Source organism: Phacochoerus africanus, chromosome 8 (assembly GCF_016906955.1).
Source record: "Phacochoerus africanus isolate WHEZ1 chromosome 8, ROS_Pafr_v1, whole genome shotgun sequence".
In the NCBI taxonomy this organism is placed as follows: Eukaryota; Metazoa; Chordata; class Mammalia; order Artiodactyla; family Suidae; genus Phacochoerus; species Phacochoerus africanus.
This window is the reverse complement of record NC_062551.1, coordinates 50,969,122-50,992,744: the sequence shown is the minus strand read 5'-3', so window position 1 is coordinate 50,992,744 and position 23,623 is coordinate 50,969,122. Positions and strand designations below refer to the sequence as shown.

General features: G+C 46.3%; 1 protein-coding gene across 1 annotated transcript; it reads left to right on the top strand.

The window, feature by feature from the left end:
* Positions 1-1,361: 1,361 nt before the first annotated feature.
* Positions 1,362-21,676, top strand: ZNF180 (zinc finger protein 180). The gene is given in 6 exon segments (XM_047791606.1): positions 1,362-2,175; positions 4,163-4,252; positions 15,583-15,657; positions 18,220-18,346; positions 19,480-19,821; positions 19,824-21,676. Coding segments are annotated over 6 exon segments (2,301 nt in total). The 5' UTR covers positions 1,362-1,911; the 3' UTR covers positions 21,227-21,676.
* Positions 21,677-23,623: the final 1,947 nt, after the last annotated feature.

Below are 23,623 nucleotides of genomic sequence, written 5' to 3'. Positions count from 1 at the left end.
TCTTTCTTTCTGCTTGCTTTTTAGGGCTGATCCCACAGCATAATGAAGTTCCCAGGCTAGGGGTCGAATCGGAGCTACAGCTTCTGGCCTATGTCACAGCCACAGCAACATGGGATCCAAGCCACGTCTGTGACCCACACCACAGCTCACCGGATCCCTAACCCATTGGGCGAGAGTAGGGATCAAACCCGCATACCATGGTTCCTAGTCGGTTTCATTAACCACTGAGCCACAAAGGGAACTCCAAGTTCTTTAGAGAAAAAAATAAAGATGGGAGGAAGCAAGGAGTACCTGGGCGTGAAGATTTCTTTTGTAAGTTTACAATGGTTGGGGGAAGGTGGGGGAAATACCTCTTGAGAAGGTGATACTAGCCTAAAGATAGGGGAATCCTCAGAGATAGAACCTGCCAGGTAGCGCAAACAGCACACACCAAAGTCCTGAGGTGGGAGCCTGCTTGAGTTGTTGGAGAAAATGTAAAGGCCATCGTGACTGGAACTGAGCCTGGAAAACGGTCAAGAGATGAAGACAAAGAATAAGGCGAACGGATAGGAAACCTACTTAAGCCCTTATAGGTAGCAAAGAGAAATTCAATTTAAAAAACAAAAGGACTTCACTATCATTAAGTACAAAACCAGACTCTTGAAGGGCTTGATAGGAGCTTCCTGGGCTGTATTGTATTGAGTTTGTAGCAACTATCTTTCCCGTGAGGACAAAAGGAGACCATGCACGCGGAGCGTCTGACCAGGCAGCAGGTGCCCAGGAAGGGTCCCCGTTGTTTCCATCCGGATCCTGTTTTCACTGCCATTCCGGGGCGTCAAGCAGAGCCCAGAGGCAGCCTTTTCCAAGCCAGCCACGCCTCATGCATCAGGGCCTTGGCTCGGCCTCCGATCTTGCTACTTCCATTCCGCGGGCAGCAAAACCTCAGACACTCAAACTCGCAGATCCCTGCTGCAACCCTAGAGCCCCCTTCTTTTGTAGCTGCGTCCCAGCGCACGCCTCCTCTGGGGAACTGGAATCCCACCCAATCGCAGCCCGAGCCGCCGAGGCTTCTGGGAGTTGTAGTTCTGGCTCGCCGAGCGCAAGCGCACTTCCCGGTTCAGCCAGAAGCGCAGCCATTGTCTAGCGCGCGGACGCTTTCTGTTTCGGCGCACCTCGGCCCTTTGGAAGTTAACGCGAGCGGCCTTGCGGATGCCGACTACGGGAAGGGACAGAACTAGCTTAACACTAGTCTGTCGTGTGCAGAATCGGGGCAGAGAGTTGCTTAACCGAGCTTGTCCTGCTGCAGAGCTGTGCTGGGCACTGAGGCTGGGACGGGCCCTGTTTGGTCCTGGAGCTGGTGGACGCCCAGGTTGGTGAGGGGCGGGGCAGTGCCGGGCGTCCCATGAGCGCATGCGCAGGGTTTAGGCGGGACGCTGCGATTGAGAGTGTGGGTGGGAGCCCTGGGACCCGTGTAGCAGTGCTTTAGCCTCTGGTGGTCGAAGTTGGTGATGATTCTAGGAAAGCTGAAGATCTCCTGGCTGTGTCCTGCACGCGTGCGCGGTTACGCCGTCAGGTGGTTTGTGTGGGAGAGCCTGAGAATCCCACCTCCCCTTCATCGAAGGCTGGGCTTGCTTAGTGGAGGACCTGAGGATGACTGGGTTGATGAAGTGCTCAATTGCAGATTCTGGTTCTCGGAGGAGAGGGCATCTGCCATTATTTCCAATACTCCTGAGCAGGTGTGTTTGAGCAGGTAACAGGAGGTGGGAAGTGAGATTCTGGACACTTGGCTCTGGGATTCTGGAGCAGACACCGCTCTTTTTCGACGCCTGGGGCACCCTGGGTAGTGGACAGACCAAATTGGAGTTGCAGTTTCTTGCCTTAGGAGAGGCACTGCTACTTCAGTGACCGCACCCCCTTCTCCCCTCCCTGGGAATGGCTGATGGACTACAGATTCTTAGCTTGGTGGAGGGACTAGAGCCTAGGTCAGATTTAGGTGGAGGGCATGTGCGCATGTTACAGGTGCCTGAATGGGAAGCAGGAACTTGGACTGGTGATCCTGGGACCCATGTAGGAGACTGCAGAGTCCTAGGACTTCCACGTTTTGGTCGGAGCCCAGGAATGACAGGGTTGCAACAACTCCCATCAAATCAACAGCTGTTGGGGGAGGAAGCCGGATGCTGCCCACATGATTATCAAGTAGGTGTTCCCAGGACCTTTGCTGGGCAGCTCAGCTTGCAGGCTTGAGGATGCGCCAGTTGGTAGAGGGAGAGAATCTGGGCTGCAGATTTAGACCTGGAAGGGGCTGGATTCTCATGGCACCCAGGGACTCGCATTTGGGTTGTAAGAAGCAAAAAGACCCAATTCCCATGGGAGCTGCTCTAATATGAGCTCAGGAACACCCAGGCTGGTGAATGTGCAAGTCCTAGGTCTGATTCTGGAGTTCTCTTCTCAGGGTGCTATTTGGATGTTCTGAATTTCTGGCAATAAGCAGGCAGTGGGGCCAGGGACTTGAGAACCCTCACAGAGGCTTGTGGGTGCTTGAGGTATCCTCGGAAAGTTGAGGCATAGAGTGGGAGATGCAGCTTCTCATCTCAGGACCAGGGACTTGCACAATGCCCAGGGCTGGCAGAGGACCCCAGTCCTGGATGCAGATTCTGGGTGTGAGCCTGCTCTGAGCACACGAGTGTGCCAACAGGAGGAGGGAACCTCGATCAGTGGCCTCTGTGTGGTGGCTGCTGGAGTAGGGACCTGGGGGACCCCAGTTCAGAGCCCCGGGTTCTGAGCTTGGGAGGGCCAAGGCTACAGTTTGCACATGCGTTGGCTTTTGGGCAAAATGGGGGGTGGGGCAGTCCTGGAGCCCTGGTACTGCCTGTGGATATCCAGGTGGATGGAAGGAGCAGCTTCGGATTCTGGGCTGCCGAGGGTGCCTGGGTGTGCTCTGCACATGAGCACAGGTGTTTGGGTGGGAAAAGAGGGGCTGGAGGTGGACATTAGAGGGCACTGGGGTCTTTGTGCACATGGCATCCTAATCACAGCCTGATGACAGCCAGGTTGGTGGAGAGACGTTATCTCCCTGAGCTTCAGGTGCCCAGGAAGATACTTGGGTAGGAATTTGGGCAGATGTGACTCAGGTACGGGCCTGCAGAGGTTGCTGAAGGAAGCGGTTTGGGTGCAGGTTCAAGGTACAGCTGCACTGTGAACTCACACTATATACTGTTTGAGTGAGAATCCTGGGGAGCTTAGGGGTGGGTAAGAGGGAGAGATGGGGCAGGGGTGGTATGCATAGGGTGGGATTTGCCAGGGGCTGTTCTAGTCTCAGACCCAGGAACATCTAGTTGGTAGAAAGACAATTGAGGTTCACATTCTGGGCCTAGGAGGGGCTGGCATGTGCTGCTGCTTGTTGGGTGGCTCCCAGTTTCAGACTCAAGCCCGAGGACCTCCAGGTTGGTGGTGGGGCCAGGTCAAAAGAACAAATTCAGGGCCTAGGAGGGTTTAGGGGTGGGACTCTGGGCTGCCACTCTTCTAGTAGAAGTGCCACCAACCCCAGAATGGTGAGGGACTGGGTCCTGGGTACAGTTGAGCCCCGTGCATATGGTTGGCTCTTTGAACAGGGAGCGATAGGTGGTCCACCCACAGCAGGTGCTGGAGGGTCAGGCTTGTCAGTGGAAATAGGATCCTGGGAGGGGGGCAGGCTGTGTCGTGAGCTTCATGCAGTTAGTCATAGAGTTCGACTCTGGGCCATCAATCCCAGAGCCCTGCTGTTCCCCCTAGGAAGGGGTGCTGGTTTGGGGCTGTAGATTCAAGTTTGAGTATGAGAGTGCACACTAGGGGGCCCTCAATGTGATGGGTGTTTGTTGGGGGGGGCGGTCCTAGGAGCCAGTGGGATAGAGAGGGACTGACTTGTGCTGCAGATTTTGGTGGTAGGAGGTCACATTTGGGCATGAGGTAGGCTCCTGGGTAGTGGTCCAGAGGCCCCAGGTAGTGAAGGAGCTGCAGAGTCTCAGCCGAGGAGAGGAGCTGAGGGTGCATGCACAGCCCTTCCAGCAGGGATCTATCTGGGCAGGAGCCTCTAGAAGCACAGTTGCCATGGGGATTGCATCCTGGAAGCAGAGACTAACCCAGGGAGGGGGAGCCACAGTGGGCCTGCAGGAGGATGCTGTGCTCAGGGCTTCTCCCCTTGCAGCTCAGGACGTCAGGCTCCTGCCGGTGCCTGGAGGAGAGCATGGAAGAGCAGGATGAGAAGCCCCCAGGGCCCCTGAAGGCCTGCGCACAGGTGAGTGGAGCTTCCCTCCCTGCAGGGGACCCAGAGCTTACTCCCAGCCACACCCACAGCCTGACCTGCTGGGCTTGGGAGGCTGTCCAGCTCTCTGGCTGTGTTTTGAGAGTTTCTGGGCCCTCCTGACAAGCAGGCTTCTGGCACTTCTACACTTTACAGTGCATGAGTCTCCCTGCATTTTCTCACCCTTTAACTCAGATAACTCTTTCTGGGAGGAATTTTGCATCCTGTTTCAAAAGTCCTGGGAGTATCGATTCCCCCGTGGCCAGCAGCTCACAGTTTGCTTGAGAAGGAGCAATTGGAAAGAGTGTTTGAAAGTGTGCTCTGCAAGAGGAGAGCGAAACGAGTTAGGGCGAGGTCAGGATGAAATTCTCTGTAGCCGTTGATAGGGTAAAGCATATTTACCTACAGAAAAGGATGTTTGTGAGCTGTGTGAAGTAGATAAGTGATGAGAAAGGGATGGAGTTTGTGTGAGCATAGAAAACATGTTATAAGTAGATTAGTTAACAAAGAACATCTGTAAGTTATAGTCCAATTTTTTTTTTTCTTGTTATGGCCGCACCTGCGGCACATGGAAATTCCCAGGCTAGGGGTTGAATCGGAGCTCCAGCTGCAGCCTGTGCCACAGCCACAGCAACACCGGATCTGAGCTGCATCTGTGACCTGCACCGTAGCTTAACCCGCTGAGTGAGGCCAGGGATTGAACCCACATTCTCCCAAAGACAACACCAGGTCCTTAACTCACTGAGCCACAATGGGAACTCCAGTCCAAGTGATTTTATGTTTTCATTTATTTACATATACTTTCGTACAGCACATTTGAAGGTTAAGAAATTAACAATTTAGGAGTTCCTGTTGTGTCGAAGCAGAAACGAATCCGACTAATAACCATGAGGTTGCGGGTTCAATCCCTGGCCTTGCTCAGTGGATTAAGGACCCGGCATTGCTATGAGCTGTGGTGTAGGTTGCAGACATGGCTTGGATCCCAAGTTGATGTGGCTGTGGCATAGGCCAGTGGCAACAGCTCCGATTCGACCCCTAGCCTGGGAACCTCCATATGCCTTGGGTGGGACCCTAAAAAGCAAAAAAGAAAGAAAGGAAGGAAGGACAGAAAGAAAGAATTTAAAGCATTTCCCTACAGCAAATATTCTTTGAGAACGTTTTGCTTTTAAATTAGGGAGTTCCCGTCGTGGCTCAGTGGTTAACAAATCCGACTAGGAACCATGAGGTTGCGGGTTTGATCCCTGGCCTTGCTCAGTGGGTTAAGGATCTGGTGTTGCCGTGAGTTGTGGTGTAGGTTGCAGATGCAGCTCGGATCTGGCATTGCTGTGGCTGTGGTGTAGGCCAGCGTCTACAGCTCCGATTGGACCCCTAGCCTGGGAACCTCCATATGCCACGGGAGTGGCCCTAGAAAAGGCAAAAAGACAAAGAAGCAAACAAAAAAAAACCCACGTTAAATTAGGAGTTCCCTCATGGCCTAGTAGTTAAGGATTCAGCATTGTCACTTCTGTGGTGTGGATTCAATCCCTGGCCCGGGAACTTGCACATGCCACAAATGTGGCCAAAAAAAAAAAAAAAAGTAAGATGAAAATTTCACCTTTTCCTTCCTGTACAATTCAATCCTGAAGCTATTAGGTGGGGGCAGAGCTAGGTAGGCAGTTGAGGGAGGGCTCTCTGATGTGTCACAGCCTGATCAAGGTGACAGGGGTGTCCATGTGTGGTGGTGTCAGTGACCAAGAAGGGTGAGGAAAATGGCATCAGGAATCAGAGCCCAAGGTGGGTGAGGTAAGTGTCCATATGAGGAAGGAGGTTCCCATTTGGGGTGACAAGGCCAGAGCAAGTGAGAAGGGCATCCAGAGAGAGAATGCTGGTGTGGGCACCCCAAGTGCAGTGAGGATGTCCAGGCCAGGGCTGGTCCAGCGTGGGGTGGCAGCCAGAGCAGGGTCAGGCGTGCAGCCAAGTTGGGGGTGGAGCTGCATCGTGGTGTGGTATGTCCCCAGCCTGAGCAGGCTGAGGGCATCTCCATGTGGCAGTGGCTCCATGTGAAGGTGGCTGGGCGTGGAGGAGCAGAGCTCACGCAGGATGCCAAGGGCATCTCATGGACGCATGCTGGACCTGCAGAGCTGAAGCCAAGGCAAGGTGACAAGGGCCCCTTGGCAGAGGACAGCCCCATGTAGGGTGGCAGAGCCCAGGTGGGCTGAAGCATGTCTGTGTGGGAGAGGGGGTGGTGGTGGAAGTGGGAGATGAGTTACTTACGGGGTGGGAGTGGGGGTCGATCAGATAAATGCGTTTTAAAAATTAGTTATTTTCTTCTTACGGCCACCCCTGCAGCATATGGAAGTTCCCAGGCGAGGGGTCGAAACGGAGAAGCAGCTGCTAGTCTGTGCACAGCCACACCACTGAGCAAGCCTAGGGATGGAACCTGCATCTTCACGGACACTATGTCAGGTTCTTAACCTGCTGAGCCACCATGGGAACTCAGATAAATCAATACAGTAAGGGTCGTGGGAGGCAGGGTTCTCGCCGTCAGCCGTGGAAAGAGAGGACGTTGGAGGGAACTTGGAGGTGATCCGTGGGATTGGAGGTATTGGCGTGGCTCCTGGGTTTCATTCTACATAGATGTAGAAACATGTTGAGCGTGTGTGCGCGCACGCTCATGCATGTGAGCACACGTGTATGGAGGTGAACACATATTACCCGTCTCTGCCCACAGTGGGGGCCTCGGAGCAGAGACATTCTGATACCAGTGCGCACCCTTAGTGCCCAGATTCTCAGCTTCTAAATATGCCACGGACTTTATGAGTTTCCTGTTAGTTTCCTGTTAATGGGCTTTTAGCGTTCAGCTCTTTGCTCTCCGAGTTAGCACTGCTGTGTTGCACGTGATTCCTCGTGCACATGTGCAAGAGTTTCCAAGAGTTATGCAAATGTAAATTTACATTACATCTTTATCAAAAATATAGGGAAAACGTGTTTTGAAGTGACCATTAATACTGTACTTTAGTGACTTGGAGTATTTTCGGGGCATGGTTGCCGTTTTATTCTATGTTATACGGTGGACCTAGCAATCTCCTCATTACAATTTGACTTCCCTCACATATTTCTTGGTGGCCTAACCAGTGTAAGGCCCTGTGTGAGGCACCGGGGAGAAAGATGGCTTCGTTCTCACAGACAGAAATGCGCTTCCTGTATATTCCGAGGCTGCATAGGTAGGAAAAGCTGAAACACCTTCCTTCTTGTATTAGTTAGCTGTAGTTGCGTCTCCCAGACTTAGCAGCTGAATGCAGCCAGTGTTTATTATCTCCCACAGTTTCTCAGGGTCGGAATCTGGGAGCGGCTTCTCTGGATGTTTCTGGCATTCGGGATTATCCACAGATTGCTGTAGGTTGTTGGGTGGGGCTGTTGCCTTCAGAAGGCCGGACTGGGTAAGAGGATCCACTTACACGCTTGCTTATGTGGCTGTTGGCTAGAGGCCTCAGTTCCGCACCACAGAGACCTCTTCCCAGGGCTGCTCACAGCACAGCAGCTGGTGTCTCCCAGGGCAAATGGTCTGAGAGAAGGAGAGAGAGATGGGGAGGGCGAGCTTGCACAGTCAGTTGCACACAGCCAAGATGTGTCTTCTGTCATTTGTTCTCAGAACACACCATCACTTCCTCTGTATTCTTTTTTTTTTTTTTTTTGATGGCTGTACCTGAGGCATATGGAAGCTCCTGGGGCCAGGGATTGAATCCAAGCCACAACGTCGGCAACACCAAACCCTTTAACCCACTCTTCCAGGCCAGGGATTGAACCTGTGCCTCTGTAGCAACCCAGGCCACTGCAGTTGGATTCTTAACCCACTGTGCCACAGCGGGAACTCTGACTTCCTCTGTATTCTCTTGGTCACACAGACCCACCCGGGTATCCTTTGGGCCAGGACTACATAAGGGTGTGAACACCAGGAGGTGAGGGTTGCTGGGGGCCATCTAGGAGGTTGATTCCACACTTCTCAACTCTGAATGTGCTCTAGTTAAATTCAGTCCTTATCAGAAGATGTACTTTGGGCCTGGAGATATTAAGTAGAACCCTGGCAAGGAGAGACATCCAGGGGCCCAGGCTTTGGCTTTGAATGAGGGACACTCACGAAGAGACCACATGGGGAGTTCCCTGGTGGCTCAGCGGGTTAAGGATCTGGCATTGTCCCTGCAGCAGTTCGGTCACTGCCGTGGTGTGTGTTCGATTCCTGGCCTGGCAATTTCCACGCATTCCATATTAGGATGTGAGCCGAGAGATCTCAGTGTGGCTTACACATCAGGAAGTAACTCAACCACGGAAGGTGACTGAGCCCTGCCTGCCTTTGGGGGCTGAGGTCAAAAATCCTGCCAAGGTGGTGACAGAGCCTCACCTGTCCCCTGTCAGTCGCAGCATCCGAGCGGGACAGGTTGTTGGTGAGTTGGTGACCCCATGGTGGAGGGTCTGTTCTATACATTTGAGGAAAGTGGAGAATTTTTCATAGATGATGCTGGGGGATGGGAGAGGGGATTTTCTTGTGCATGAGAACTAGTGAGACCCTTGGGTCTGGAGGCTCCCTGAGGAAATCAGGCAGGGGAACCGTCCGCTGTCTAGTTTGAGCAGGGGGTGTTCTTAGCCCCTCTCAGATTTGTAGTTAAGAAGCCCTGTGCCCTCCACACCGGCCTTTGTGTCGCATCCCTTGAGCTGAAATGGGGACTCTGCCCAGTGTCTCTTGCAGCAATAAGAGAAGCGAACACACCAAAGAGAGGAATTCTCCTGGTGCGACGCCTGTAAGAGTTGCTGTCCTGAACCCTCACAGAAGGGGGCATTTCCAGTGGGACAACCCAAATGCAAAGCTTCAAGAACCAAGTTCAATCACAGTTGTGTGCTTTGACCAGAAGCTTGGTTTTACTGCTCTGAGAATCCCCCCGCCCCCGTTAGGAAGGGTGTGTTTGGTCAACTCTGATTTTTAGTCAACAGGACAGCAAGTAGTACATAGTCCTAGGGCTGACTTGAGCACAGGCTCCCTGCGAAGGGGACAGGTCCCACCGTGTGGGCTCTGCTTGTCGCTCTTCCTCTGCCCTGGTTCACACATGCTTCCATCCACGTCGCCAAGAGAACAGTTAGGCTCTGCCTGTCACTCTCCTCCGTGTGGAAGGCGACAGACTCCTGTTCCAGTTCTGTAAAGAACATGGAGAAGAAAGCGGGTGTCCCTTCATGACATGGAGAGGATTGGTTTTCACTGCTCTACAAGGACGTTATGTGAGTGAAATAAGCCAGACTCCGTGCACGAGCTCCCTTATAGGTGGAACCTAAAAAAAGTCAAACCCATAAAAGCAGAAGGGAGAGTGCTGGCTCCAGGGCCCGGGGCTGGGGAAGGGGGCGATGTCGGTCAGAGGTGCGCAGGTGCAGTTTCGTGGGGTGAATGAGTTCTGGGGATCTAAGAGACAGCCTGGTGACCAAAGTTAACAGTGTTGTGTGGTGTCCTTGAAGTTGGCTCACAGAGTGATCGTAATTGTTGTCATCAAACAAAAAAGTTGTAACTCTGCGAGGCACCGGGTGTGTTCATGAGCTTGTGGTGCTCATTGCACAGCGTGTACGTGTATCGGATCATCACGTTGTACACCTTAGATTTATGCAATTGTAACCGGTCAGGTGTACCTCAGTAAAGCTGCAAAATACATCGTTGGAGTGCCGGTTGTGGCTTAGCGGTAATGAACCGGACTGGTGTCCATGAGGATGCAGGGTTGATCCCTGGCCTCACTCAGGGAGGATCCGGTGTTGCCATGAGCTGTGTTGTAGGTTGAGGATGCAGCTCGGATCGCGCATTGCTGTGGCTGTGGCATAGACCGGCAGCTCCAATTCAACCCCTAGCCTGGGAATCTCCATGTGCCATGGGTGTGGCCCTAAAAGAGACAAAAATAAAAAATAAATAAATAAAATTGTTAATAGTAAAAAAAATAAAACTACTCTAGAGCATATAAAAGTGGGGGTAGAGGCTTATAATTCCATTCATATATCCAAAGCCCCCGCACATCTCTAGTCTTGTCGAATTCAGACAGCTCCCATTGGGCTCCTGGGCAAGACTGAGAATACAAAACTGAAAAATCTCTAGTTCTTAACAGACTGGGACTCATGACCCACGACCCACAGGAGACCTGTATAGTGATGGAAGTAATTAGAGGAGAATTAGTTTACTGGTCTGGTCAGGGTCTGATAAAGACAGCCAGGAAATCCTAAGGAAAGAAAAGACGGTGCTGTCTGGGAATGCTTCATGGAAGAGGTGGCGTTTGATCTGGAGCTTAAATGGTTAGACTTGGAGCAGTGGGGCTGGGAAAAGGGGAGGAGTTCCGATCAGGTAGTCAGTGTTGGGACCATCTCTGGTGAACTCCCTGGACTTCAGTGAGTTTGTTTATTTATTTATCTATCTATTTATTTATTTATTTTGTCTTTTTGCCTTTTCTAGGGCCACTCCTGAGGCATATGGAGGTTCCCAGGCTAAGGGTCGAATCAGAGCTGCAGCAACACGGGATCCGAGCCGCGTCTGCGACCTACACCACAGCTCACGGCAACGCCGGATCCTTAACCCACCGAGCTGGGACCATCTCTGGTGAACTCCCTGGACTTCAGCGAGTTTATTAAACTTTATTTCCAGTGATTTCTGTATTGGTGAAATTGACATGTCACTAGGTAGATGAGATTATTTGCAGGAAACTGCAGGAGGTAAGATGTCAATGCAGGAGATGTTCCTAAAATGGTCAGCAATCCGAAGTGGATAGAGAGAGTGGGTGGGTGTAGGGGTGTGCGTGTGCGTGTGCGTGTGTGTGTGTGTGTGTGTGTGTGTGCATGTTTGCATACTTTTATGACAACATGGATTTTGAGCATTTAGTTTGAGAGAATAAGTTGGGGGTAGGTTCTGGAGGCTGATGCTCTGATTTTTCTGAGAAGAAAGGGCACCCAGTGGAGGTTTCTCATAATTATAGGAGGGACTTGAGCTCGGCAATGATTTGGTGCCTTTGGGGACCATAGGACAAATGTGAAGGCTCAGGTACTATATTCTGTGTGGTTGTTTTACTGTCAGCATGTTTATGAAGTGCCTACTCTGCGTTAGCACAATTAGTCTGTATCCTTGGGATTAGCAGACTCAACCAACCATGGATCAAAAATATATTTTTAATTACAAAGTTCCAAAAAGCAAAACTTGGATTTGCTGCTTGCCTGGCAACTCTTTATTTCACTTAAAAAAAATTTTTTATTATAGTTGATTTACAGTATTCTGTCAATTTCTGCTATACAGCAAAGTGACCCAGTCATACCTCTCTCTCTCCCTCTCCCTCTCCCTCTCTCTCTCTCTCTCTCTCTCTCTCTCTATATATATATATATATATATATATATACACACATTCTTTTTCTCACATTATTCTCCATCATGTTCCAACACAAGTAACTAGATATAGTTCCTTGTGCTATATACAGCAAGATCTCATTGCTTATCCACTCCAAATGCGATAGTTTGCATCTACCCCAAGCTCCCAGTCCACCACACTCCCTCTCCCTCCCCCTTGGCAACCACAAGTCTGTTCTCCATGTCCATGAGTTTGTTGTGGTTTTTTTCTGTAGATAGGTTCATTTGTGCCATATATTGGATTCCACATATGAGTGATATCATATGGTATTTGTCTTTCTCTTTCTGACTTAATTCACTTAGTATGAGAGTTTCTAGTTCCATCCATGTGGTTGCAAATGGTGTTATTTTGTGCTTTTTATGGCTGAGTAGTATTCCATTGTGTATATATACCACATCTTAGCACATTCATCTGTCAATAGGCATTTAGGTTGTCACATCTTGGCTATTGTGAATAGTGCTGCTATGAACATAAGGGTGCATGTATCTTTTTCAATTAAAATTTTGTCCAGATATAAGCCCAGGAGTGGGATTGCTGGATCCTTAGTTTTCTGAGGTGCCTCCATACTGTTTTCCATAGTGGTTGTACTAATTTACATTCCCACCAACAGTGAAGGAGGGACCCTTTTCTCTACATCATCTTCTCCAGCATTTGTTATTTGTTGACTTGTTAATGATGGCCTTTCTGACTGGTGTGAGGTATTACCTCATTGTAGTTTTTTTTTTTTGTCTTTTTCTTGGGCCGCACCTGAGGCACATGGAGGTTCCCAGGCTAGGAGTCTAATCTGAGCTTTTGCTGCCAGCCTATGCCACAGCCACAGTGATGCCAGATCAGAGCCGTGTCTGCAACCTACACTATAGCTCACCACAATGCCAGATCCTTAACCCACTGAGGGAGGCCAGGGATGGAACCCGAAACCTCATGGTTCCTAGTTGTTCCCACTGCACCAAGGCAGGAACTCCTCATTGTAGTTTTGATTTGCATTTCTGTACGTCACGTTTACATGGTACTTAGAAGTATTTACATAACACTGACATGAAATTAGGTATTATAAGTAATCTAAAAATGATTCAAAATAGACAGGAGGCTTGCGTAGAGGTTAAATGCAAATAAGTTCAGTGTTTTATATAAGGGACTTTAGCATCCATGGATTTTGGTATCTGCGAGGATCCTGGAGCCAATCCCTCATAGCCTTGGAGTGATGACTATGCTGGTTTTAAGCCCAATGAAGCCATGAATCGATGAAGCTTTGGTAAATAGGAGAGAGGAGAGCCCAGCTCTTATGGTATCCACTCTAGTGGAGTTGGGTTTTTAGAAAACCAGAGTTCCTGTTGTGGCTCAGTGGTAACAAGCTGACTAGTATCCATGAAAGTCCCCTGGCCACACTCAGTGGGCCAGGGATCCGGTATTGCTGTGAGCTGTGGTATAGGTTGCATATGTGGCTTGAATCTGGCATTGCTGTGGCTATAGTGTAGGCCTGGCGACTACAGCTCCAATTCAGCCCCTAGCCTGGGAACTTCCATATGCTGTGGGTGTGGCCCTAAAAAGACAAAAACAAAACAAAACATAACAAGGTATAAAGATACATGTAATAAGAACAAAAGAAAAAACGAAAGCAGGGTAAAGTGGCAGAATTGACTCCTGGGGTGAGTTCAGGGAAGGACAGTTGATGGAGTTGACTGTGAGCAGAACTGATCTCCCTTTTGTTTTTCATGTGGAAACCAAAGGGGTTGAGAACCATTTTCGTTTATTTTTTGTCTTTTTTTAGCACTGCACCCTCAGAAGTTCCCAGGCTGGGGGTCAAATTAGAGCTTCAGTTGCCGACCTACACCACAGTCACAGCAACACCAGATTGGAGCTGAGTCTTCCCTACACCACAACTCAGCTGTGTCTGCAATCAGCACCAGAGCTCATGGCAATGCCAGACCCTTAACCCACTGAGCAAGGCCAGGGATCAAACCTGCGTCCTCATAGATGCTAGTCAGATTCATTAACCACTGAGCCACGACAGGAACTACAAAAAAATTACCATTAAAAAAAAAACAAAAATAAAAACAGAGTGTATATGAAAAGTAGTGAAATCTGGATTAAAGTCTGAGTTAAAAGTACTGTACTGATGGAGTTCCTGCTACGGTGCAGCAGACTTAGAATCCAACTGCATTGGCTTAGGTCAATGCAGAGGGGTAGGTTTGATCCCCAGCCTGGCACAGTGGGTTAAAGGATCTGGTGATGTTGGTCACAGCTGTGGCTCGGATTCAGTCCCTGGCCTGGGAACTTCCATATGCCACAGGTGCGGCCATAATGTATATATACTGTGTGTGTGTGTGTGTATATATATATATGTGTATTATGTATACACAGACATACATATTATACCAGTTCCCTGGTTTTGACAATTTAGTGTGATTGTGTGTGATACTATTATTCGGGGGAGCTGGACGAAGGGTAATAGGAATTTTCTGTTCTTTTGTAACTTCTTGTGAGTCTTAAGTGATTTCAAAATACAGTGTTATTGGAGTTCCCGTCGTGGCACAGTGGAAACGAATCTGACTAGGAACCATGAGATTGTAGGTTTGATTCCTGGCCTTGCTCAGTGGATTCAGGATCTGGCGTTGCCATGAACTGTGGTGTAGATCGCAGACATGGCTCAGATCTCCCATTGCTGTGACTGTGGTGTAGGCTGGTGGCTACAGCTCCAATTAAACCCCTAGCCTAGAAACCTCCATATGCCGTGGGTGTGGCTCTAAAAGGACAAAAAACAAACAAAAAAATGCAGTGTTATTTTATATATGCATATATATCTCCCCAGTTCAAGAAGGTTATATCAACTTAAACTACCTCTAAGAGTGTATGAAGCTGTTGATCAGCAAGCCACCAGGACAGGAGTCATTAGCAATAGGCCGAAGAAGCACTCCATGTGGTGGTGATATTGATTACATACAGGGGTTTGAGCAAATAAGTACAGATAAGTAGGATAATGGGAGCTGGAGAAGGAAAGTACAAATATAGAAAGCAGGAAAGCTAGAATAAAATGGGTTGTTGAATTGTAATCGGAAGTATCAGAATTTGTGGTCTCTGTATAGGAAGGTTATAGGAATAGAGATGTGATTTTATCTGATCGAAAGAGGTGTGCCTCTGGAGTTCCCGTCGTGGCTCAGTGGTTGATGTATCTGACTGGGAACCATGAGGTTGCAGGTTCGATCCCTGGCCTTGCTCAGTGGGTTAAGGATCCCACGTTGCAGCAGCTACGGGTCCGATTGGACCCCTAGCCTGGGAACCTCCATATACCATGGGAGTGGTCCAAGAAATAGCAAAAAAGACAAAAGAAAAAAAAAAAAAAGAAAGAGGTGAGCCTCTTTGTGTATTCACCGGCTGTTTTATTTCCTCATAGTTGCATGTGCTTTTTTCTTTGTCCATTTTTCTGTTGAGGCTACCTATTTCTTTCTGATATGGAAGGAATCTTAACAATATAGATTCTTATTGATAGTACCCTTATTGGTGACACTTTTTGCCAAACATTTTATAGCATGAATTTGTTAACCTTTTTCTTTATCATTCTTTGGTCATGCTGTATAAAATCTTCTTTGCTTATAGTTGCATGATTGAGGAATTCAGGCAGGCATAACTGGTCAGTTCTTTTCTTCCACATAGTGTCTGGGGTCACTCAGCTGTATTCAGCTTGTAGATGGGCTGGCCTAGAAGATGCACAAAGACCTCATGCCATGTCTGGTGCCTCATGGCTCCTCCAGATGTCCCACCTCTCTCTCCACGTGGCCTGCTTAAGCTTTCCAATAGGAAAGAACAGAAGTTTGATAGGTGGGATGTGTTAAAACAGGTGGTCTGACAAATCCTGGCCAACTTACAGTGGGAGTTTTGAGCCATAACCAAGCTCCCTGATTATTTTCCTTTTTCTCATCTGCTTTGACTCCTCAGGACTCTCTCCTTCCTCAGGAGATTATTGTCAAGGTTGAGAGAGACGATGCTGGGTCACTGGCTGTCCCATCCCAGGTGAGTTGGACAGGCCATCTTTCTTTACGCTGAGAAATGTACATGGCTGGTGGGCTTCAGAAGCCAGTTTGAAATGAGCTGAGAAGTGAGTAGAAAATGAGACCATAGACATAAGAGTGGACAGTTTTTACAAACATTTGATTATCATGTTAAATATTGAAGAGAATGATAATTGCAGGGAAACCTGAGGTTGAAGGGCTTTTGAAGGAGAGAGAACTATATATAATGCAGAACTCACAGATATAGAGAACAAAGCAATGATTACCAGTGGCAGGGTTTGGGGGCAATATAGGAGTTGGGGAGTGGGAGGTACAGACTATTGGGTGTAAGGTAGGCTCAAGGATGTATCATACAACACAGGGAATATAGCCAATATTTTGTAGTAACTGTAAATGGAAAGTAACTTTTCAAAATGGTATAAAAATTTTAAATAAGAAATAAATAAAATTTAAAACTAATAATAAAAAAAGAAAAACTGTAAAGCAAAGTCCTTCAGTAGTGCCAGGGGAATGAATTCAGAGCATATGTGAACACATTGGCTCTATTAGAGGAAGAACTCATTTAAGAAGGATGAAGTTGAGGGAATTATTTGAAGGCTTGCATTTTTCTATGTGAACAGTTAGATAAAGTTATCCATCAAGCACGAGTGTGGGAATTGCAATGGAGAGATGTTTGATGGTCAGAGCACAATAGGCTTAAAGTAATAATTTGGATTATGAGAAACAGGCTGCTCCAGGAGTTAAAATAGGGTTGCTGCTCAGGCTGAAAGTCTCATTCTGAGATAGTCACCATTAATGTTTTATCCAGCTGCTTTTGTGGGTTTTCTTCCCCATCCTGTAACCTCCTTTTCATAGATAACAGACCAACATTCATATTTGTTTAGTTTTTGTAGCAAGATACATTCAGTGGAAGCCCCATAGGTCAAGGTAATATTTGAAAGAGAATTTTTGAATAGAAAGGTTAAAATGAATGATCCACAGACTCTAAAATGAATAACGGAGTTCCTGTCGTGGCACAGTGGTTAACGAATCTGACTAGGAACCATGAGGTTGCTGGTTCGATCCCTGCCCTTGCTCAGTGGGTTAACAATCTGGCGTTGCCATGAGCTGTGGTGTAGGTCACAGACGTGACTCAGATCCCGTGTTGCTGTGGCTCTGGCATAGGCTGGCAGCTACAGCTCCGATTCGACCCCTAGCCTGGGAACCTCCATATGCCATGGGAGCAGCCCAAGAAATGGCAAAAAGACAAAACTGATTAAAATGAATAACTAAGATGGAAAAATAAAGAGACCTAAATAGAAAGAAAACCTATAGACTGGTGGATAGTAATAGTAGATATTTCAATAAAGGCTCTAAACCATCAAAGAATGAGAAGAGTATAGGGAGTAAAATTAAGCAAGTAATCTGATGTTGTAACTAAAGAGTTATCAGTTCTTTATATGTGGCTTGAGAGGTGGAGTACTTTATGGTGATTTTAAGATCTGGGGTCTCACCCTAAGGGTCAGGGGCTGGGAGTTGGCTGGCTATGGGTCAGTGACCAAGAGCATCGTCTGTGATGTTAGGCAAACTTGAGGTTGCATTCCAGTCACTAACTTAGGCATATGTGTTAATTTCTCTGACCGTCTAGTTCTTCATCTGAAAAATCATAGTGCTAATAGTATTTTTTTCCAGGGACCTTGTGAAAATTAAATGAGTGATAATTTACACAACATGCGTAGCACACTGCCTGACACTATGTAGTAAAGTGCTTCATTAAAGTCAGTTTATTTTTTTGGTTGCATCCAAGGCATGTGGAAGTTCCTGGGCCAGGGATTGAACCTGTGGCATAGCAGCGACCTGAGCCATTGCAGTGGCAGTGCCAGATCCTTAACCCACTATGCCATAAGGGAACTCCTAACATCAGGTTTTTATTTTTATTTTTTGCTTTTTTTAGGGCTGCACCTGTGGCATTTGGAAGTTCCCAGGCTAGGGTTTGAATCAGAGCTGCAACTGCCAGCCTATATCACAGCTCACAGCAATGCGGGATCCTTAACCCACTGAGTGAGGCCAGGGATCAAACCCATACCCTCATGGATATTAGTTGAGTTCATTGCCACTGAGCCACAGCAGGAACTCCTAGGGTGTTTTGTTTTGTTTTGTTTTGTTTTGTTTGGTCACCCGGTGACATACGGAGTTCCTGGCCAGGGATCACATTTGAACTACAGTTGCAACCTGTGGCACAGCTGCAGCAGTACCAGATCTTTTAACCCACTGTGCTAGACCAGGGATTGAACCTGCATCCTTGGTGTTGCAGAGATGCCACCAATCCCTTGTACCACAGCTCCCTAAAGTCAGCTTTTTTTATATTAATATCAGAGAACTCTACAAGTGGATGCTGTAGACCATACAAGGCAAGTTCTGGATGGTATCTGTACCTCTTGACTAGACTCCTTTGGTCATTGACCATCTCAGAACAGTTTCTAGGCCGTCATGTTGTCCTTCTTCCTTCTGTCAAATTTTTCCTTCTCTATGAACTTTGAAGGAAATGATGCCCAGCTGAGCAGGAATGTGTGTCATGTTTTAGGAAGGAGTGAACTTCAGAATAGTGACTGTAGACTTCACTCAGGAGGAAGAAGGCACTTTGAATACTGCTCAGAGGACCCTGGACAGAGATGTGATCCTGGAGAACCACAGGGACATAGTCTCTTGGGGTAAGAATATAGTCTTCTTTAATGAAGTTTATATATTGAAATGATATCTTATTTCCATTTTTCAAGATTAGAGAGTACAGAGGCCATGATGATTCTGGCCACACATAGATTGTGTTTGTGCTCTTCATTCCCCAGTGAAGATTTAATTATAATTTTTAGGGTAGCAATGGTATAGCTTCTTGGATTTAGCTTATTCAGTCTTCTTGGTTCCTAAAGGTCAAAGACTAGGACCAAATTCTGCAGTGATTTTCTTTTGTCCCCAGCCCAAACACCCAAAGTCCTATATGTTTCCCTACCAGCTTTTCAAACCAGATGCTCTCTCCTAGTTGGAACATGGAGATGAGTATGAAAAGAATTTTCCAACACCCATATCCAGGTGAGAAGCAGACACTTAGGAGTCATTGCAGTTACAGAAGAAGATTTGTTTGAAATCTCTGCATAGGACATGCCACATATTTCTCCATCTCCCACTCCTAGTGGACTGTATACATCACCACTTTTTCCAGGTGTGCTTTCTATTTTTTGGCCACCTAGGTTTCTGCTTATGAGCTAGTCGCCATCCTCTCTCACGTGGAACCATAAGAATCCATGGAGCCATGTTAGCCCCCAAAGCATTTAGGGAACCTGGGGTAATAGTGCCCCCATTCTTTTTTCCTGGTTCAGAAAGTAGTTTGACCTTGTATTATAATACAGACTGTGCTAGCAAGTTTCCTGCCTCCTGAAATTCCTAGAAATGTAGACATTAATTTCTGTTTCAGTGATCATGTGTCTAGCACTAAAGAGGGTATAAAGGACCCTCTATTTTTTGCTAAAGATTGCAGAATTGCTTTACAATTCTGTAGGTTCTGCATAGGTCATCTTATTCTGGAATGTGGAGATATTTGACATCTAAAGTCTTTTTATTCAGCAACACTAAGATTGAAATAGTTTCATTTTAATGTCCTGTTATGGTATTGGACTGTGGCAGTTCTCTGCTTACTGCTTCATCCATTCCTTTTGCTTTCTTAATTCGGGTTGTAGGTCCATAACTAAAAACAAATCCACTTATATCTTGCATACTTTCTTGTTGGCTTTTTTCCCACTGTTACGGCTCTAAAATTTTTTGGCCAAGGTTTTATTTTGCTTTCTTCCAGAGTCGGTAACTGCACTTGGAAAACGAGAATCAACATCAAAGCAGAGCATTGTTGATGATGAACCATCCCACAGAGTGAAGATAGAAAGATTGACAAGAGACAGTTCTTGGTTATCTTCATGTGAAGAAGTTCGGGATTGTGAGGAGCAGTTGGAGAAGCAACAGGAAAAACAAGGGAGACTTTTGAAGGAAGTGATGTTTACTCACAAGAAAGCTATTACTCATGAGAGAAGCAGCAAAAGTGATGACCTTGAGGAGAAGGGTGGTCTGAATTCCAGTCTTCTTTCACCCCAAATGATACCCGTAAGAAACCATTTTCATAAACATGCCTCACATATTAAAAATTGCATTATAATTCTATGGTAAATGATCATCAGATGATTAATGATAGTGAGAAAGTCTGTGAAAATAATGAATGTGGTGGAAACCTCCCCCAGAGCATTCATTTTATTCAATTTACAAGAACTCAAACAGAAGATAAAGCCTATGGATTTAGAGACAGTATTCAACCTTTTAGCCATTGTACACCCCTAGATATACATGAGAAAATATGTACACAAGGAAGATCCTTTGATTTTAAGGACTGTGGGCAAGTTTTAAACCATAGTGTATCGTGTAATGAACAACAGAGAATCTCCATTGAAGAGAGTCAGTTTAAATGTAGTAAAACCTCCCAGAGTTCATCTCCTGCTCAAAACATGAGAAATCATTCTGAGGAGAAACCCTTTGAATGTAATCAGTGTGGAAAATCCTTCAGCTGGAGCTCTCATCTCGTTGCACATCAGAGAACTCATACAGGGGAGAAACCTTATGAATGTAACGAATGTGGGAAATCATTCAGCCGCAGTTCTCATCTCGTTTCCCATCAGAGAACTCATACTGGAGAGAAACCTTATAGATGTAATCAGTGTGGGAAATCCTTTAGCCAGAGCTATGTCCTTGTTGTGCATCAAAGAACTCACACTGGAGAGAAGCCTTATGAATGCAATCAGTGTGGAAAGTCATTCAGACAGAGCTACAAACTTATTGCCCATCAAAGAACTCATACGGGAGAGAAGCCCTACGAATGTAGTCAGTGTGGAAAATCATTTATTCAGAGCTATAAACTTATTGCCCATCAAAGAATTCATACTGGAGAAAAGCCCTATGAATGCAATCAATGTGGAAAGTCTTTTAGTCAGAGTTACAAACTCGTTGCCCATCAGAGAACTCACACAGGAGAAAAACCCTTTGAATGTAATCAGTGTGGAAAATCTTTCAGCTGGAGTTCTCAACTTGTTGCACACCAAAGAACTCATACTGGAGAGAAACCCTATGAATGTAATGAGTGTGGGAAATCTTTCAACCGCAGTTCTCACCTTGTTATGCATCAAAGAACTCATACTGGAGAAAAGCCCTATGAATGTAATCAGTGTGGGAAATCCTTCAGCCAGAGTTATGTTCTTGTTGTACATCAGAGAACTCATACTGGAGAAAAGCCCTATGAGTGCAGTCAGTGTGGGAAGTCATTCAGGCAGAGTTCATGCCTTACTCAACATCAGAGAACTCATACTGGAGAGAAACCCTATGAATGTAATCAGTGTGGGAAAACGTTCAGTTTGAGTGCTCGACTTATTGTACATCAAAGAACTCATACTGGAGAGAAACCTTTTACATGCACTCAGTGTGGGAAAGCTTTCATTAATAGTTCTAAACTTACTAGGCACCAGGCCACTCATACTGAAGAGAAACCCTATGAATGTAACTAGTTTGGAAATTTTTCAGCCAAAGTATCTTCCTTCTTTCCTCCCTCCCTTCCGTCCTGCCCTCCTCCCTTCCTTTCTTCCTCCCTCCTACCTTTCATTCCCTCCTTCCATTCCTTCAGGATTACTTGTATTAGAAAGAAATAGCATGAAAAGAATGTGTGTGGAACAGCTTTCAGTTAGCTCTTTGTTATTGTGTATCTGGAAATTTCATTCTGGAGAAGAAAGAAAAACTGTGAATCACATTTACTTAGCAATTCCATGTTCAAAAAAGATCAAACTTGGCCCTTATGACACATTCCCATGAAAGTAATAAATGTTGGCACTTTTCCTTGCAGAAAGCACTTCAGTCTGAATCTGAGAGAATTATTATTAAATGGGCAATATGCTGTGGAGTGATTGCCAGTGAGGTGGACCTCTTTTCCAATAAAGAATAAATGAGAATGCTAACACTGATGGGCTTGTTGAGAATGTTGATAAATTGCTATAGTTATTCAAACTTAGATGGAGAACAACATTTCATTGTATCATTTTACAGCATGACTTTCCCAGCAGCTACATGGTAATCTATTTCATGCAGCACTTTCCCCTGTATGTGAAGATTTTGTAAAAACTAGGAAAATGGGGCTAGATAAGAATTTGAAAAATGCAGGGCAAGCATATGGAACATTCATTTATAGAACCATCATGTTTGTGTATGGAGCAGAATCAAGAGGTTCTAGGTGTATCTTTTAATTTTAGGTTTATGCCTGGTTTTCTTTTTCTTTTTTTGAATGTATGCTTTTTTATAATACTAATAAATGATGTCAGAAAATAATACTGATGATACTAATAATTAGAAAACCCATAAAAATGAGCATGTCCTTTGACCATTTAGGGGAGCCTAGACAGCCAGATAGCAAAGGTCCCTCAGGGTTCTAAGAGTTCCGTTTGGATTAACATGAACAAGTCACTCCTTAGGACTTCTATTCCCAGGAATATCCCTCGTTGGAAATAAAATATTTCCCTGGGAATGTGGAATTGGAAATTTAGGCCACAGGGACATGGGCAGAATGGAGGGCAAATGGCTTTTTTTTTTTTTTTTTTAACCCATATACTTAAAGCAGTATAAAGTAGCTCAATTTTTTAAGTTTTCTTTTTCTCCCCTTATGCAGTATTGTCTTTTCCTCTGGCATATATTCCCTAATGTAAAAGTCCTCTGAGTGGGATGGTACTGCCCTAGCTAAGTGCTCACCATGTAAATTAAGCTCACAAGAATGCTTTTAGATCAGATTTTGTAGCTTTTCATTGGTTTTCTAGATTTGGTTCACCAGTCTTTCTGATCTTTGCCTCTAAATCATGAATTCTACTCCTGTGGCTTATCATGGACCTGAAACCTCTGATCAAGAGAGTTACTGAGAAATAAGCTGAGAGTTGAACTGAGAGACCAGAGAATAGAGGTAAATTCTCTGGAAAAAGAAAGAAAAAGCTAAAGTGACATCCAATAGGGGTTACCCTTTGTAAATTCTGTCCCCATGAGATGATAGATGGAGTTATGAGGATTAACCCAGCGAGTGCAGCACACCTGACAGTGATGGAATTTCTGAACAGTTGTTGATGGCTGAAAAACTAGATATTTAGTCAGTCCATGAATGCACAGGTAGAGGAACACAAGGTATTTGCCATATACTGTCTCTTGGAGAGGATGTAAAATTGTGAGAATGCTAACTTGGCATAGAGAGTGGTTAGGCTTCTTTCCCCCAAATTAGTAGCTAAAACCAATGGCAGTGTGAGGTACAAGTGGATGACTTTCACTGGGCATGTTGAATCTTACTTTGAAGGCAAGAACAGGATGGTACAAATGGTATAAAGCCAACTGGGCTAAGAAGGAGGGCTCTGAAGATTTCATGTTTGGGAAGGAATTTATTGCAAAGTAGTCTCTTTAGTGTTAAAAGCATTTCATTGAAAAAACTTCAAAGGATTTTGAAACGTGTGTGATGGTGTGTTTCTTGGTCAGGTTGAATACTTGAGCCATCTGTGTGCACTAAGCCCTAAGTATTACATCAGTTCCTAGGCGGTGAGTTATGGTTGCCAAGTGTTTTGAAGTAAGATAAATCCAACAAATAAACAAAAATGCTAATTTCGAGTGATTTCCCTCTGTAAGAAAGGTATTCTTTTTTAAAAAAATGGTCGACAGGTGTTCACATCGTGGCTCAGCAGTTAATGAACCTGACTAGCATCCATGAAGACGTGGGTTTGATCCCTGGCCTTGCTCGGTGGGTTAAGGATCCGGCATTGCCCTGAGCTGTGGTGTAGGTTGCAGACATGGCTCAGATCTCAAGTTTCTGTGGCTGTGGTGGAGGCCAGCCCCTGTGGCTCCAATTCAACGCCTAGCCTGGGAGCCTCCATATGCCACAGGTGCAG